The 14262-nt window shown below is 42.4% G+C and overlaps 1 protein-coding gene and 1 pseudogene across 1 annotated transcript in view; one reads left to right on the top strand and one right to left on the bottom strand.

The window, feature by feature from the left end:
- Positions 1-14262, top strand: part of ALKBH1 (alkB homolog 1, histone H2A dioxygenase) — a 33656-nt gene that overhangs the window by 5119 nt on the left and 14275 nt on the right. The window contains exon 3 of the mRNA XM_037984325.2: positions 7639-7801. Within this exon, the coding sequence (XP_037840253.2) occupies positions 7639-7801 (163 nt within the window). The remainder of the gene's footprint in view (positions 1-7638; positions 7802-14262) is intronic.
- On the bottom strand, positions 4122-5754 carry LOC140710110 (zinc finger MYND domain-containing protein 19 pseudogene; annotated as a pseudogene).

Genomic DNA, 14262 nt, shown 5'->3' with positions numbered 1-14262 from the left:
GACACCTCACCTGGCCAAAAAAAATGTTTTTAATTAGCCAAGTGTGGTGGCATGCCTCTATAGTCTCAGCTACTCAGGAGACTGAGGTAGGAGGATTGCTTGGGGCGCAGTGAGCCGAGATCATGCCACTGCACCCCAGCCTGGGTGACAAAATGAGACCCGTCTCAAGCAATTCTAATAGACTTGTCTGCAATTTTTAATTTAGTAATGTTGGATAGCTGGTTTTACAGAGAATGAAATTCAGAAAATAATGAAGAATATTTTCTAGGCTCCTGGGGCCATTGTAAAAGTTATTACATTGCACTTGTGATTTCAAATATGGGTTAAAAGTAAGAGAAATCTTTAAAAAGAAATGTTAGTTTTCATTGTGCCAATGGCCAGGACTCTATGGTACAGGTCTTAGTACATTATGACCACTGAAATACTTGTTAATAGCATGGGAAGATATAACGGCCTGGCTCCTCTTGAGCTTGGGTAAATGTAGAGCATGTGTCACCAATACTCTTGTTCTTGGAGGCCACTCTTCACCTTTCCACTCTAGCCCCTTTTTTTTTTTTTTTTTGGAGACAGTCTTGCTCTGTCGCCTAGGCTGGAGTACAGTGGTGCGATCTCTGCTCACTGCAGCCTCCGTCTCCCAGGTTCAAACAATTCTCCTGTCTCAGCCTCCCAAGTAGCTGGGACTACAGCTGCCTGCCTGTGTTTTTATTAGAGACAGTATTTCACCATGTTGGTCAGCCTGGTCTCAAACTCCTAACCTCACGTGATCCACCTGCCTTGACCTCCCAGAGTACTGGGATTACAGGCGTGAGCCACCATGCCCAGCCTCTAGTACCTATTTTTAAGGCCATGATTCTCTGTTGCTCTAGGCTTTCTCCCCTTAACAGATTGTTCATGCCACAAACTTAACCCCACTTGAGTTTTAAATTGTCTAAAGTGCTGTACTTACTTTCTGAGGCTTTCTAGGATTTACTGCTTAGTTAAGCCACATCTTTTGGGTGGATGTCTCATATCCTTGGAGAGTTTATTCTCTCTGTTCTGCCATTATAAGCTGTGTTTGTTTATTCATGTATTTATTTATTTATTACTTACTTTCCCCCATAAGCTGTATTTAATAGAAATATAATGTCCAAAATATGGGAGAGAACAGTCTCTTCTTACTCTGAGTTGATCAAAAGGATTTTGTTTATTTCTGGATCTGACTTAATCTGAAGGAAGCTGAGTATACTACAACCTGTCCTCACACTCTTGTGTGGGGACACATTATCCTCTTGAACAAGAGGATAATAGGCCTGGAAACCAGAAGCAGAATCTAGGGAAGAAAAGACTTATGGGGGAACATCACAGCATTAAACATTGAAAAATTACCCTGCACAAGAAGTGGTGGGAAGCAGTGCACACCAGTGGTTAAGGCATAGGTTTCGGTGCCAGGCTACCTGGGTTCATATCCTGGCTCTGCCATCTACTAACTGTAAGACTTTGGGCAAGTTTTTTAATTCTCTTGCCCTCAGTTTCATCATATGTAAAATGTATATAAAAATAGTACCTACTTCATAAGGTTCTTATGAGGCTTAAATGTTAATGTATATGTTAACTGCTTAGGTCAGTGCATTTATCAAGCACTTAAAAATGATTTGGGGTTGCTCTAGTTGTCAGAACCCAAGACCAGTGACTGAAAATTACGGAGAGGCAGGGTTTTTTTGTTTTTTTGTTTTTGTTTTTTTTTTAAACCTGGAAAACATGCAGATGCAAGATAGGCAGATTTTGGTTTTGTTTGTTTTCTTGAGACAGGGTCTCATTCTGTCACCCAGTGGGGTGCAGTAGCACAATCACGGTTCACTGCAGCCTTGGCCTCCCAAGCTCAAATGTTCCTCCCACCTCAGCCTGCCACGTAGCTGGGACCATTGGCTTGCACCACCATGCCCAGGTAATTTTTTTTTTTTTTAATTTTTTATAGAGATGGGAGTCTCCCTATGTTGCTCAGGCTAGTCCGGAACTCCTGGACTCAAGTGATCCCCCTGCCTCGGCCTCCCAAAGTGCTGGAATGACAGACCTGACCCACTGTGCCTGGCTGGGAGGCAGATTTTAACCCAATAAAAAGAAGACAACCGTTGTCTGAAATGGACTGCCTAAAGAGATACTAAATTTCCTGTCACCATTCAAGCTTGGGCTAAACCAGAAGTATTATTCCTTTAGTCTGATATGTTTGGGAGTATTATAATACTCTTTATTTCATGAAATTGTGATGATAGCAGATGGTAGGTTGTGGAGGGGAGGGTTCCTATCTTTTTCCAAAATGTTGATGATCCTATCATTCTCCCAAATTATTTGGAGAATTGTACGGATAAATGAAACACAAAATCCAAATGTATTTTGGAGCTACTTTAGAGGACATGAAAAATCAGATTACTGGTAAAAATCTTTGTCTGTATGAGGTTTCCTTGATGCCAAAAGCCCGTTGACTTTGATCATTAGGTTTAGTTTTGAGTGTATGCTATTGATAATATTAAATGGTGGAACAGGATTAATCAACTATAATGAGGAACCTGTCCACGTTGAATATCTCTAAGCTGTCTGGTTTTTTTTCTATATCTGCAAGAATCTAGACAGAATTTTAAGTGCTTTTAGTAAGATTTAGTATGGTAGAGGAATCTTCAGGTTATTTTCTGTGTATTTCTATGATGGCATAACCTCCTTTCAACTGAACCACATGTGGTTTTAAATCTCTTTGCAATTCTGATAGTGGACCATTGATGATATTGTTTAGGGATTCATTGGTTAGAGCCTAGTATTTATAATGCAAAGAGCATAGGTTTGTTGCTTGGATGGGCTTACTGGTTTTGCTTGTTCCATGGCCACAAATCCAGCTTTGTTTGTTGTACCCCAGATTGTTCGTTTGTCTTATCCCAAATGTGTGCTAGCCTTGTGACGAGCCAGGAGAGAGGGATGAATCAGTGAAGTCATGTTACCCCTCTGAACTTCTGTTCTCTGACCTGCAAAACTGGATTATTAATTTCCTCATGGAGTTACTGAAGATTAATGAGATCGCATAAGGTTGCTAGCACAGTGTCTGACACTTGTAGGCATCTAGCTATTTTTAGCAGCTACTATAATTAATGACTTAGGAATAAACTTATTTATTGTTAATTGCTGTTATTAAACTTTATCGTTATTCTATGTCTAAATTATATGCCAAAGAGAAGAGAGGAAGACTAGTTAAGTAATAACAAAGTTGTTTCTGTTTTAGGCTCTCAGCCCAGTGTCTTTACTGTCTGCTTTCATAGTAATTCTCCCTAAGGATATTTTCGTAAAATGTGTCGTTGTTGTTAACAGTCCACACCAGGAATTGGCAAACTAGTTTTATTATAAACACAGTTTATTGGAATACAGCCACACCTTTTCCTTTACTTACTGTGTATGGCTACTTTCTGGCTACAGTGACAGAATTGAGTGCTAAAGGGACCAAATAAGGGCTCACGCCTGTAATCCCAGCACTTTGGGAGGCCAAGGCAGGCAGATCACTTGAGGCCAGGAGTTCAAGAGCAGCCTGGCCAACATGGCGAAATGCCATCTCTACTAAAAAATAAAAAATAAATTAAAATACAAAAATTAACCAGGTGTTGTAGTCCAAGCCTGTAATCTCAGCTACTCCGGAGGCTGAGGCAGAAGAATCACTTGAACCCGGGAGGTGGAGGTTGCAGTGAGCCTAGATTGTGCCTGGGTGACAGAGTGTGAGACTCTGTCCCAAAAAAATAAAAAATAAAATAAATAAAGAGACCAAATAATCGTCGTAGCCTAAAGTCTTTACTATCTAGTTCTTGACAGAAAACGTTTGCTGACCTATGGTATAGACTAGATCTGGAGTTCAACCAGTAACTGAAGACCTTCAAATTATTGCCAGCATTTAATTCAGAAATCCTTAAGTTTTGGTCTGTTCATCTGTTTTTAAAATCCTTTTGCAAGGGGAAGGTTACACTAATATATGATGCTTGGCTTTTACATCATTGCTTGGATTCCTTCTTGTTCCTCAGGATTTGTCCAGCCATGCTTACTCTTGCTGAGATGACCTTGCTATTTATGTTATTGGGAAAACTGAGTCCTTCAGGCACAAATGCTTTCAGCCTTCAATAGCCCCCACACTTGTAAGCAGATGTTCTCATTTCTACCATCCAGTTGTGGAGAAGGAGGAGTTCTTTTAGTTCAAAGCCAATCTCTACCTTCTTGATCCATCTCACCTTCTTAAACTTCTTCCAGCTTTCAAGACCTTGCTCTATTTCTTTCCTCTCTTTTGTTTCCAACTGACTCTTCCCTTTTGACTCTTTCTTCACAATCTGTAAGCATACTTAGGTCTTGCCAGTCCTTAAAAACCAAAAACTGCCCTCTTAACTCTTTGTTTTTCTATGACTGTGCCTAAGCTTTTATTTTCTTTCATAGCTGGTCTTACAAAAAGGAGTTTAACTTGTCTTTATTGCCCCCTCTCCAGATTTTTTATCTCTTTATCTCTAATTCTTTTTTTTTTTTCTTTTGAGACAGTTTGTTTTTGTCACCCAGGCTCGAGGATAGTGGTGCAACCTCAGCTCACTGCAACCTATGCCTCCTGGGTTCAAGCAATCCTCCCACCTTAGCCTCCCAAGTAGCTGGGACTACCTGTGTGAGCCACCATGCCTGGCTAATTTTTGTTTTTTTTCTAGAGACAGGGTTTTATCGTGCTGCCCAGGCTGGTCTCAAACTCCTGAGCTCAAGTGATCTGCCTGCCTTAGCCTTTCAAGTGCTAGGATTACAGGCGTCAGCCAAGCTACCATGCCCGGCTTCTAATTTTTTTTTTTTTTTTTTTTTTTTTTAATTACAGCAAATGATTTTATTTGTAATTTCTACCCCTCTCAGTGCCTCCTCCCAAGAAGCTACACGTGAATTTACAAACGTATTAACATAAATAATGAGAAACATCCTGACCAGGGTCTCCTGGTTGTCTCTGCTGGAGATTAAGACTGGAGAGGGCGCTATCTTCACACAGACTTCCAGTGACATCGAGAGTCTCTTGGTGGCTGTTTTGGGCCCACAGCTGGCTTTTTCAACACCTCCAGGTTCAACCACCAGTCTGTGTGCTGTGCCCAAGGTAGAGCCCAGGGACTGTGAGCATGTGCATTTCCATTGCCCATCATTGTTCCAGCTGAGCTCATGCTAGAAGGGATGCTTCCTCTCCTGACAGTGCTTCATGGTGGCCAGCCCGCTCCTGCTGGCACTCAGAGCCTCAGTACCGGGCCACCTGGCAGCACCCACAGATTTGAACTCCTGGAGCTACTTCTCTATCACTGTGCGGGAAGGGTAATGCTACTATAGTAGGTGTAAGAATTCAACTCTTCCCCACATCTCCATTGGTGTTATAGTACCAGGTCACAGTTAGGACAGGTCACTGCTCTTCTTTGGGGTCCATGGTAAGCTGCTGAATTGCAAGCCATTGCAAGCTTTGCTCTCTCTTCTGGAGGTTTCTTTGGCTTTGGGCCACCAGCCCCACAGCACCAACTACAGGTTGTCCGGGTAATTGTCCTCAGTGAGAGCATTGAGATGTACCACCTGGAACCCAGGGGTCATGCTGCTTCTGTGCTCCCACAGCAACTCATGAAGGAGTCTTCCCAATCCTCTTCCTCAGTGCTTGTCAAAAGCATACCTGAATATCTTAGTACCATTTCCACCTGCATCTACTTCCATTTGGGCCTCAGAGGAGTACCGCTCCACCAGCAGGATATCTTTGCTCATCTGTCAGTGTATTCGGTCTTTATCTGACTGCATACTGCCTCCACTACTCTCTCCCACCAGAAGCTACAGCCACTGGTGACAGGAACAGAGCTCTCATCGAGGGTAAGGTCCCTGGCTAGTGCAGCTACACAAGTGGCTCCCTCCCAGCCACTGAGCTGAGCTGTGTGATGTCCAATTTGCAGTCAGTCATGGCCAGGCCTATGCTCTCAGCCAGCAGTGCCACTCCCATGGGAGACGGGTGCTGGGGAAAGGCCAGGGCTAGGGTCAGGCCAGGCAGGCCCCCGGTAGGACAAGACTGGGCCCAGCTCACCTTGTGTCTGTCAGACCTGCCATGCACTGACCTCTAATTCTCAAGAAAGTGCCTGGTACAGACCAGCCTGGCCAACATGGTGAAACCACGTCTCTACTGAAAATTTAAAAATTAGCTGGGTACAGTGGCAGGCACCTGTAATCATAGCTACTTGGGAGACTGAGGCAGGAGAATCCGTTGAACCCGGGAGGCGGAGATTGCAGAGAACCAAGATCACACCACTGTTCTCCAGCCTGGGCAACAGAGTGAGACCCCCATCTCAAAAAGAAAAAAACAGGAAAGAAAGTGCCAGGTACATATTGTGTGTTTGATGAATGAATGAATCTTTGCCATGCATAGGATTCCAGTTAAATACTATTATTAATCTTTTGTTTTTGAGATGGAGCCTGGCTCTGTCGCCGAGGCTGGAGTGCAGTGGCGTGATCTTGGCTCACTGCAACCTCCCGTCACCTAGGTTCAAGTGATTCTCCAGCCTGAGCCTCCTGAATAGCTGGGATTACAGGTGCCTGCCACCGTGCCTGGCTAATTTTTGTATTTTAGTAGAGATGGTTTCACCATGTTGGCCAGACTGGTCTCAAACTCCTGACCTTATGTGATTCTCCTGCCTCGGCCTCCCAAAGTGCTGGGATTACAGGTGTGAGCCACCACGCCTGGCCTGTTATTAATCTTTTACAGAGAAAAATGAGGTTAGATTGCTGTCAAGGTCACAAAGATCTTTAACACACATGCTGTAGTTGTTTACAAACACTGAGATATTACAGAGACACTAACTGCAGGAATTTGCAAACACTGAGATATTACAGAGATAGTAACTGCAGGAAGCAACTGTCACCCCTACAGCTGGGAGGAAGAACAAAAGAGCTTGGGATTAGTACGTTGAGAAGCTTGGAAAAGGGACTACATGGAACCTGGTGCTTAGACTTCTGAGGAGAGGACATAATGAGGCTGATTCTAGTGATGTGGAAAAACTACATTAGAACCAACTTCTGCCCTCCAGTCTTCCATTAGTGACCCTTACAGGCACAGGTTAGCAGAGAGCCAGATGGCAAATAAGAAATGTAGTTGGCAGGGTCTCAGCCCCATATTATGAAGCTAAGTATAGAAGAGTGGATTTGAAACTGAGAGAAAATAGACCAATAATCAGCACGCCATTCATTAGATGATGACTTTCAAATCTATGTTTTAGCTAAAATTCATTATAAGATTTCATATAATCATGCCTGTAATAAAGGAAATAGGGAGGTAAAGAAGTCTTGGATGACTCTAAGTAGCAAGACCTGATAAAAATTAGAGGTGTACTTTTGCCACTTACAGTTCTAAAGTTTGCTTTGGGATAACACAGTTAACCTTGTGGAATATGTGTTTCTCTTGAGAATACCCAGAAAGCCAGACACATTTGCATAGTGGTAGATGTCTAATATTCATCAAAACCTACCTGTTCATTAACTTGAAGCATGACTAAAAACATAAGGGGAGTAAATAACAAAATAGTGAGTATAAAGATGTCGAAATTATTTGAATAACTGATGGAGAATTTCCCCCCCTTCTTTTTTTCCCACCCATCTTTTGTATAGGGTTTATTTTTATCCCAAACCCCTTCCTCCCAGGTTACCAGTGGCACTGGGTGAAACAGTGCCTTAAGTTATATTCCCAGAAACCTAATGTATGTAACCTGGACAAACACATGACTAAAGAAGAGACCCAAGATCTGTGGGAACAGAGCAAAGAGTTCCTGAGGTAAGTCTTGTCAATCAGAACGAAGTGTTAATACTTAGCTCAGATCATCACAGGTCTTTGCAGGAACTGTTCTGTAACAATGCAGTAAAAGTGACTGGCTGGGTTTTTTTTTTCCCCTCATTGTTTCCAAGCAAAAACAGCACAATTGTATTCTTTCCCCAGGAACATTTGGACAGATGCTTTGACAGTTACAGTAAATTGAGATCCATTTTAAAGACTTGCTTATCATAACTTAGATAATTGAGTTCATCCTCGTTAATCATCGCATGATCCATTTCCATTAGCTTCAGCCATTGTTTTCTACTTAAAGTGAGTTCCTTTGAAGGCTTGTGGTATCCTAGGAAAAGTAACATTGAAAGCTCTTTGCTTCTACCCTCCTAGATGGGTTCAGTGGTACTAGCCGTTTTGTGATAGGTCAGTTGTTCCTCATGAAGAACTAATATGTTCACCTTCATGCTTCAACGTTCATTCATTCATTCATTCATTCCACAAATATTTAGTGAGGGTCAGTAGTGTGTCAGGCATGATGCTAGGCACTGGGCACACAAAGATAAAGGCACCCTCCCTGCACTCAACAGTGCATAGTCTCTGGCAAGAATGTGTTACCTGTGGGAATAATTATTGTAGAGCTCAGAAAGTGTTATGATGGGGTTTAGAAAAATACTGTGGAAGCATAGAGGAGGAAATAATTATTCCAGGCAGGGTAGAAATGTGAAAGAAGAAAAAATGATTTTTTGTTTGTTTGTTTTTGTTTTTTGAGACAGTCTCACTCTGTCGCCCAGGCTAGAGTGTGGTGGCGTGATCTCAGTTCACTGCAACCTCTGCCTCCTGGATTAAAACGATTCTCCTGCCTCAGTCTCCCGAGTAGCTGGGATTACAGGCACCCGCCACCACGCCCCACCACTTTTTGTATTTTTAGTAGAGATGGGGTTTCGCCATGTTGGCCAAGCTAGTCTCAAACTCCTGACCTCAAGTGATCCCCCAGCCTCGGACTCCCAGAGTGCTGGACTACAGGCGTGACCCACCAAGCCCAGCCTGAAAAAGTGATTTTTTAATGGGTTATCCTCTTTTCACTGTCCATTTGAACTGATCTTCAAAAATGAGTAGGGGTTTACCAGTCAGAAAAGTAAGAAGTCTCTACTGAGTAGAGAAAGCAGCCTGAGCAAAGATACAATATTTAAGACAGAATAAATTGTCCTGTGAGACAAGAGCATAGGATGCGTACTTTCTTATGTTTATTCAATAGGTATCTATTGAGTTTCTGCTATGTGTCAGACACTGTGCTTGAGTGTTAAGAGATTCAAAGGCAGATAAAAAAACAGTTCCTGTCTTCAAGAAATTTGTACTTTAGTTACGGACAAAAACATAGAAACAGATAATTAGATACAATTTGGGTCTGGGCTTGTTGGCTCATGCCTGTAATCTCAACACTTTGGGAGGCCAAGGTGAGAAGATCACTTGAGGCCTGGAGTTACCAGCCTGGGCAACATAGCAAGACCCCACCTCTATGGAAAAAAAAAAAATTTTTTTTTGAGACGGAGTTTCACTCTCGTTGCCCAGGCTGGAGTGCAATGGCATGATCTTGGCTCACTGCAACCTCCACCTCCCAGGTTCAAGCGATTCTCCTGCCTCAGCCTCCAGAGTAGCTGGGATTACAGGTATGCGCCACCATACCCGGCTAATTTTGTATTTTTAGTAGAGGTAGGGGTTTCTCCATGTTGGTCAAACTGGTCTCAAACTCCCGACCTCAGGTGATCCGCCCGCCTCGGCATACCAAAGTGCTGGGATTACAGGTGTGAGGCACTGCACCTGGCCCAAAAAAATTTTTTTTAATTAGCTGGGCATAGTGGTGTGCACCTGTAGTCCTAGCTACTCTGCAGGCTGAGGAGAGACTGTCTCTAAAGTAAATACATACATACATACATACATACATACAATTTGGTAGATGCAGGGATAGACATTATAGGATGTAATGGGAATGGTCACTTAAGTAGCTAGGTTGGAGGTAGATTATAGAAAATGCTTCCTGGAAGCCATGGGTAGGCAGAATTGGTAAAATATGAAGGAGGAGAGGTGGATTTGGGCCAGATGGTAAAGGGTTTAGTGATGCAGAGCAGGGGCCAACAGACCCAACCACGTGACCCAACAGTGCCCAACCACAGGGCCGCAGACCTAGACAGCCGAGCATTACTGCCTGAGCTTCGCCTCCTGGCAGATCAGCAGCAGCATTAGATTCTCGTAGGAGCGCGAACCCTGTTGTGAATTGTACATGCAAGGGGTCTAGGTTGCGCACTCCTTATTGAGAATCTAATGCCTGATGATCTGAGATGGAACAGTTTCACCCCCAAACCACCCCGCATCCCCATTCCATCCGTGGACAAATTGTCTTCAATGAAACTAGTCCCTGGTGCCAAAAAGGTTGGGAACCACGAATGTAGAGCACCAGTTCTGGAGTCAGACTGTGTTCAGATCCCAACTCTACCACTTAATAGCTGTGTAACCTTGAGCAAGTTCCTTCACCTTTCTGTGTCTCATGACAGTCCTTTCCTTATTGAATAGTATGAGAATTAAACAAGATAATACGTGAGAAGTCCTTAAAAGCGCCTGTTAAAACCATTTTACCAACTTTATGTCCTGTTTGATGTTACGTGGCCTCATGTTGTAGTTTTCAGAAACTGTCATGCCGGTTCTAACAGAGTAAAGAGAAGATTTTCTTAAGGGGAAAGAAGTAAAATTCTGTGGTTTTTCTTTAAACCTTGGTCTGTAGGTTATGGTATCGACAGGAGCAGTGAAGAAAACCCTGTCCATAAACTTTTAGTAGTGTCTTCTTCACAACTGAGAGCAAGGGAAAGGAAGATCATGGTTGAGTGAAATTAGTCCAAGAGAACCTACTGCTATTAAACCAGCCTGTGTTTTCAAGTAATTGATTTTTTTCCTTCTGATATATGACTCTGCAGAAATCACAGCTGTCTTTTAAGATAGCTCAGATGAATCTCTGTAATAAATCATCCTGTAAACAATGGTGAGATACCTTTTTTTGGTCTAATAAATTAGCAAAAATAAAATATTTGATGGTCATACCTTATGTTGTCAAGGGTTGGAAGAAATTGATATGCTCAGACATTGTACTGGCAGTATTGAAAATCGATTAAGGCCAAGTTTTCATTGTGTCACTATGTGATATGTGCTTCAGTTTCCTCATGTGAGAAATGAAGGTATTGGACTGGATAAGCCATTCAAGGTAATTGAATCATGGGCAGTCAGGGTCATGTGGACAGTACATGGCAGCTCTCCCAACTTTGCCAGTCTCTCAGAACGGGAGAGAGTCTGTTATTCAAAAGAGATCCCCTGGAGGTTTTGATTAGGTTTCATAACATCCTCTGACATTGAGAACCACTGAAGTAAAGGACCTCTAAGATTCTTTTGGTTTTAATTTTCTAGAATTCTGTGGTCAGGGAAGAAGAAACTTTAAATAGGAAATGAAGAAGAAATACTTGAACTTAAGCAAAAGCAAAAATTATTTTAAAAAATACTTGAACTTAAGAACTGTTCAAAAAATTAGAGTACCTCAATTCTATGGTTTTTTCAAAGTGAATAGCGTAGCTAGAGATTGTTGTACAAGTGTACAAGAGTTATGTGCAGGCTGGGCACGGTGGCTCACACCTGTAATCCCAGCACTTTGGGAGGCCGAATCGGGCAGATCACCTGAGGTCAGGAGTTCGAGACCAGCCTGACCAACATGGTGAAACCCCATCTCTACTAAAAATACAAAATTAGCTGGGCATGGTGGTGCATGCCTATAATCCCAGCTACTCAGTAGACTGAGGCTGGAGAATCGCTTGAACCCAGGAGGCAGAGGTTGTGGTGAGCCGAGATCACACCATTGTACTCCAGCCTGGGCAACAAAAGTGAAACTCGGTCTCAAAAAAAAAAAGTTATGTGTAAACATCTTCCTTGTGACATTGTTTATAACACACACAAAAAAAATGTGAAGCAGCCCAAGAGTTCATCAGCAGGAGACCAGATAAATCTAACGTCACATAAGTCTAACATGACATATCCCAGACATAGAATGCAGCCACTGTGCAAGGATTAAAAAAACTTTAAATGCAACCCTCTAGTATATATCCCAGACTTCAAAGCCAGAATAAATTCAGTCATTTCTCACCATCTCCATCACAAGTGCCTTGGTCTAAGCTGCCATCATCTCTTATCTAGAGCACTGCAGTAGCCTAACCAGCCTCCCTTCTTAGCACAAACTCAAGTGTGGTTCCAAGGGCCCACCTTGATTAACAGTGACACTTTTATCACTCAGGAAATTTCAAGGATTTAGAATCTCCCTAGCGGGAGCCAGGGACAAAGACCAGTCAAATTCTTTGTTACATAACATCATCACATTTAGAAAAAATCCAGAATTCTTAACCATGGCTGTAAGGCCGAGAAGACCTGGCCCCCAGCTACCTCTCTACTCTTATTTCCTACCATTCCTACCTCATTTCCTTTTCATTTGTTCTTTCCCACCATGTTGACTTCCATTGCTACCCTTAAACACATTAGGCATGCTCAGATTTTTTTTTGTACGGGCTGTTCTACCTAGGAGGCTCTTCCTTTAGATCAACAGTGTCTTGCTTCCTTTAAGTCTTTGTTCTAATATCATCTTAGAAGAAAGTCTTCCCTTATTATTCAGTCAACAAGAATCTCCTACTTCCCATCATTCTGTATCCTCTTGCTTTGGTTTGTTTGTTTTGTTTATTGCTACTTTTTTTAGAGATGGCGTCTTGCTGTGTTGCCCAGGCTGCCTTGAACTTCTGGGCTCAAGCAGTTCTCCCACCTCAGCCTCCTGAATAGCCGGAACTACAATTTTCTGTCTTATTTTTTGTTTTCTAAATTATTTTGCTTGATTTTTTTTTTTAAATTCAGTGCAACATAGTTGCCAAATAACAACTTAGCTTTATTTGTTCTGTAAATTAGCTTATGAAATACTCTATCTGTTTTTATGTATATGAAAGGTTTTTTCCCACTGATAACCTCATTGTGGAAGCAGAATTAATCCTCTCCTCTTTCTACTTCTTTAAGACTGTTTATAATGCTAGTATAGCATTTATTCTAGTGAATTGAGTCATCTATCTCTATCTCCTTCCATTGCCTTCCTCTCCCATCTTGAACATTTTGTAGCCTTGATTCTTACCACAGTTCTTTGTATATATTAGAAGGTGCTCAGTAAATATTATTTCAATTAAATTCATATTCCCTCTTTATTAGTCTAATAAGAACAATGCTAAATTTGAGAAGGATCATTTAAAGACTATATAGTTTTCTTATTTTCACTAATTTATTAAATAATGTACATTTGTGCCTTAGAAAATATGTGATGCTAGGATAGCTATGAAGAAGAATAAAAGCCAGTGAGGGAGGGACTGTTAAAGGAGGAACCAAGGTACTTAAATAAGGAATTTACAATACCAAAGCATGTATACTTGAATAGAAGTTGCAGGGTGCTTTGGGGGAACAATATAGGAATTGGCTAGGAGAAAGACTTCCCAGAAGAAGTGAGTGTAAACTGTGTATGAAAAAACAAATTGGAAAAATCTGCTAGGCTGAGAGTGGAGTAGAGCATTTCAGTAGAAAAAACTGTATAGTCAGAGGCACGGCCATGAAAAATGGGGAGAATAGCATACCTTGTGGGAAATGCTTGGAGATGAGACTAGAAAGGTTAGTTAGAGCCAGAATATAAATGGCTCTGCATGCCATATAAGAGTGTGGACTTTGTCCTATTAACAGTGGGTATTTATCAGGATTAATAACAGATTATTCACTTCAGAAAAATAACTCTGTGGTAGTGGAGGAAATGGACTGAAAATACAGTGGTTGCAAAAAGCACAATTAAGAATTTAGGCCAGGCGCGGTGGTTCAAGCCTGTAATTCCAGCACTTTGGGAGGTCGAGGCGGGGGGGATCACCTGAGGTCAGGAGTTCAAGACCAGCCTAGCCAACATGGTGAAACCCCATCTCTACTAAAAATATAAAAAGTAGCCAGGCATGGTGGCAGGCGCCTGTAATCCCAGCTACTAGGGAAGCCGAGGTGAGAGAATCGCTTGAACCCGGCAGGTGGAGGTTGCAGTGAGCCAAAATCATACCGCTGCACTCCAGCCTGGGCAACAGAATGAGACTCCGTCTCCAAAAAAAAGAATTAGGCTGGGTGCTGTGGCTCACACCTGTAATCCCAGCACTCTGGGAGGCTGAGGTGGACGGATCACGAGGTCAAGAGATCAAGGCCATCCTGGCCAACATGGTGAAACTCTGTCTCTACTAAAACTACAAAAATTATCCAGACATGGCGGCATGCACCTGTAGTCCTAGCTACTCAGGAGGCTGAGGCAGGAGAATCCCTTGAACCTGGGAGGCAGAGGTTGCAATGAACTGAGATCACGTCACTGCACTCCAGTCTGGCGACAGGGCAAG

This window comes from Chlorocebus sabaeus, chromosome 24, assembly GCF_047675955.1.
Source record: "Chlorocebus sabaeus isolate Y175 chromosome 24, mChlSab1.0.hap1, whole genome shotgun sequence".
Lineage (NCBI taxonomy): Eukaryota > Metazoa > Chordata > Mammalia > Primates > Cercopithecidae > Chlorocebus > Chlorocebus sabaeus.
This window is presented reverse-complemented; position numbering and strand designations above follow the sequence as displayed.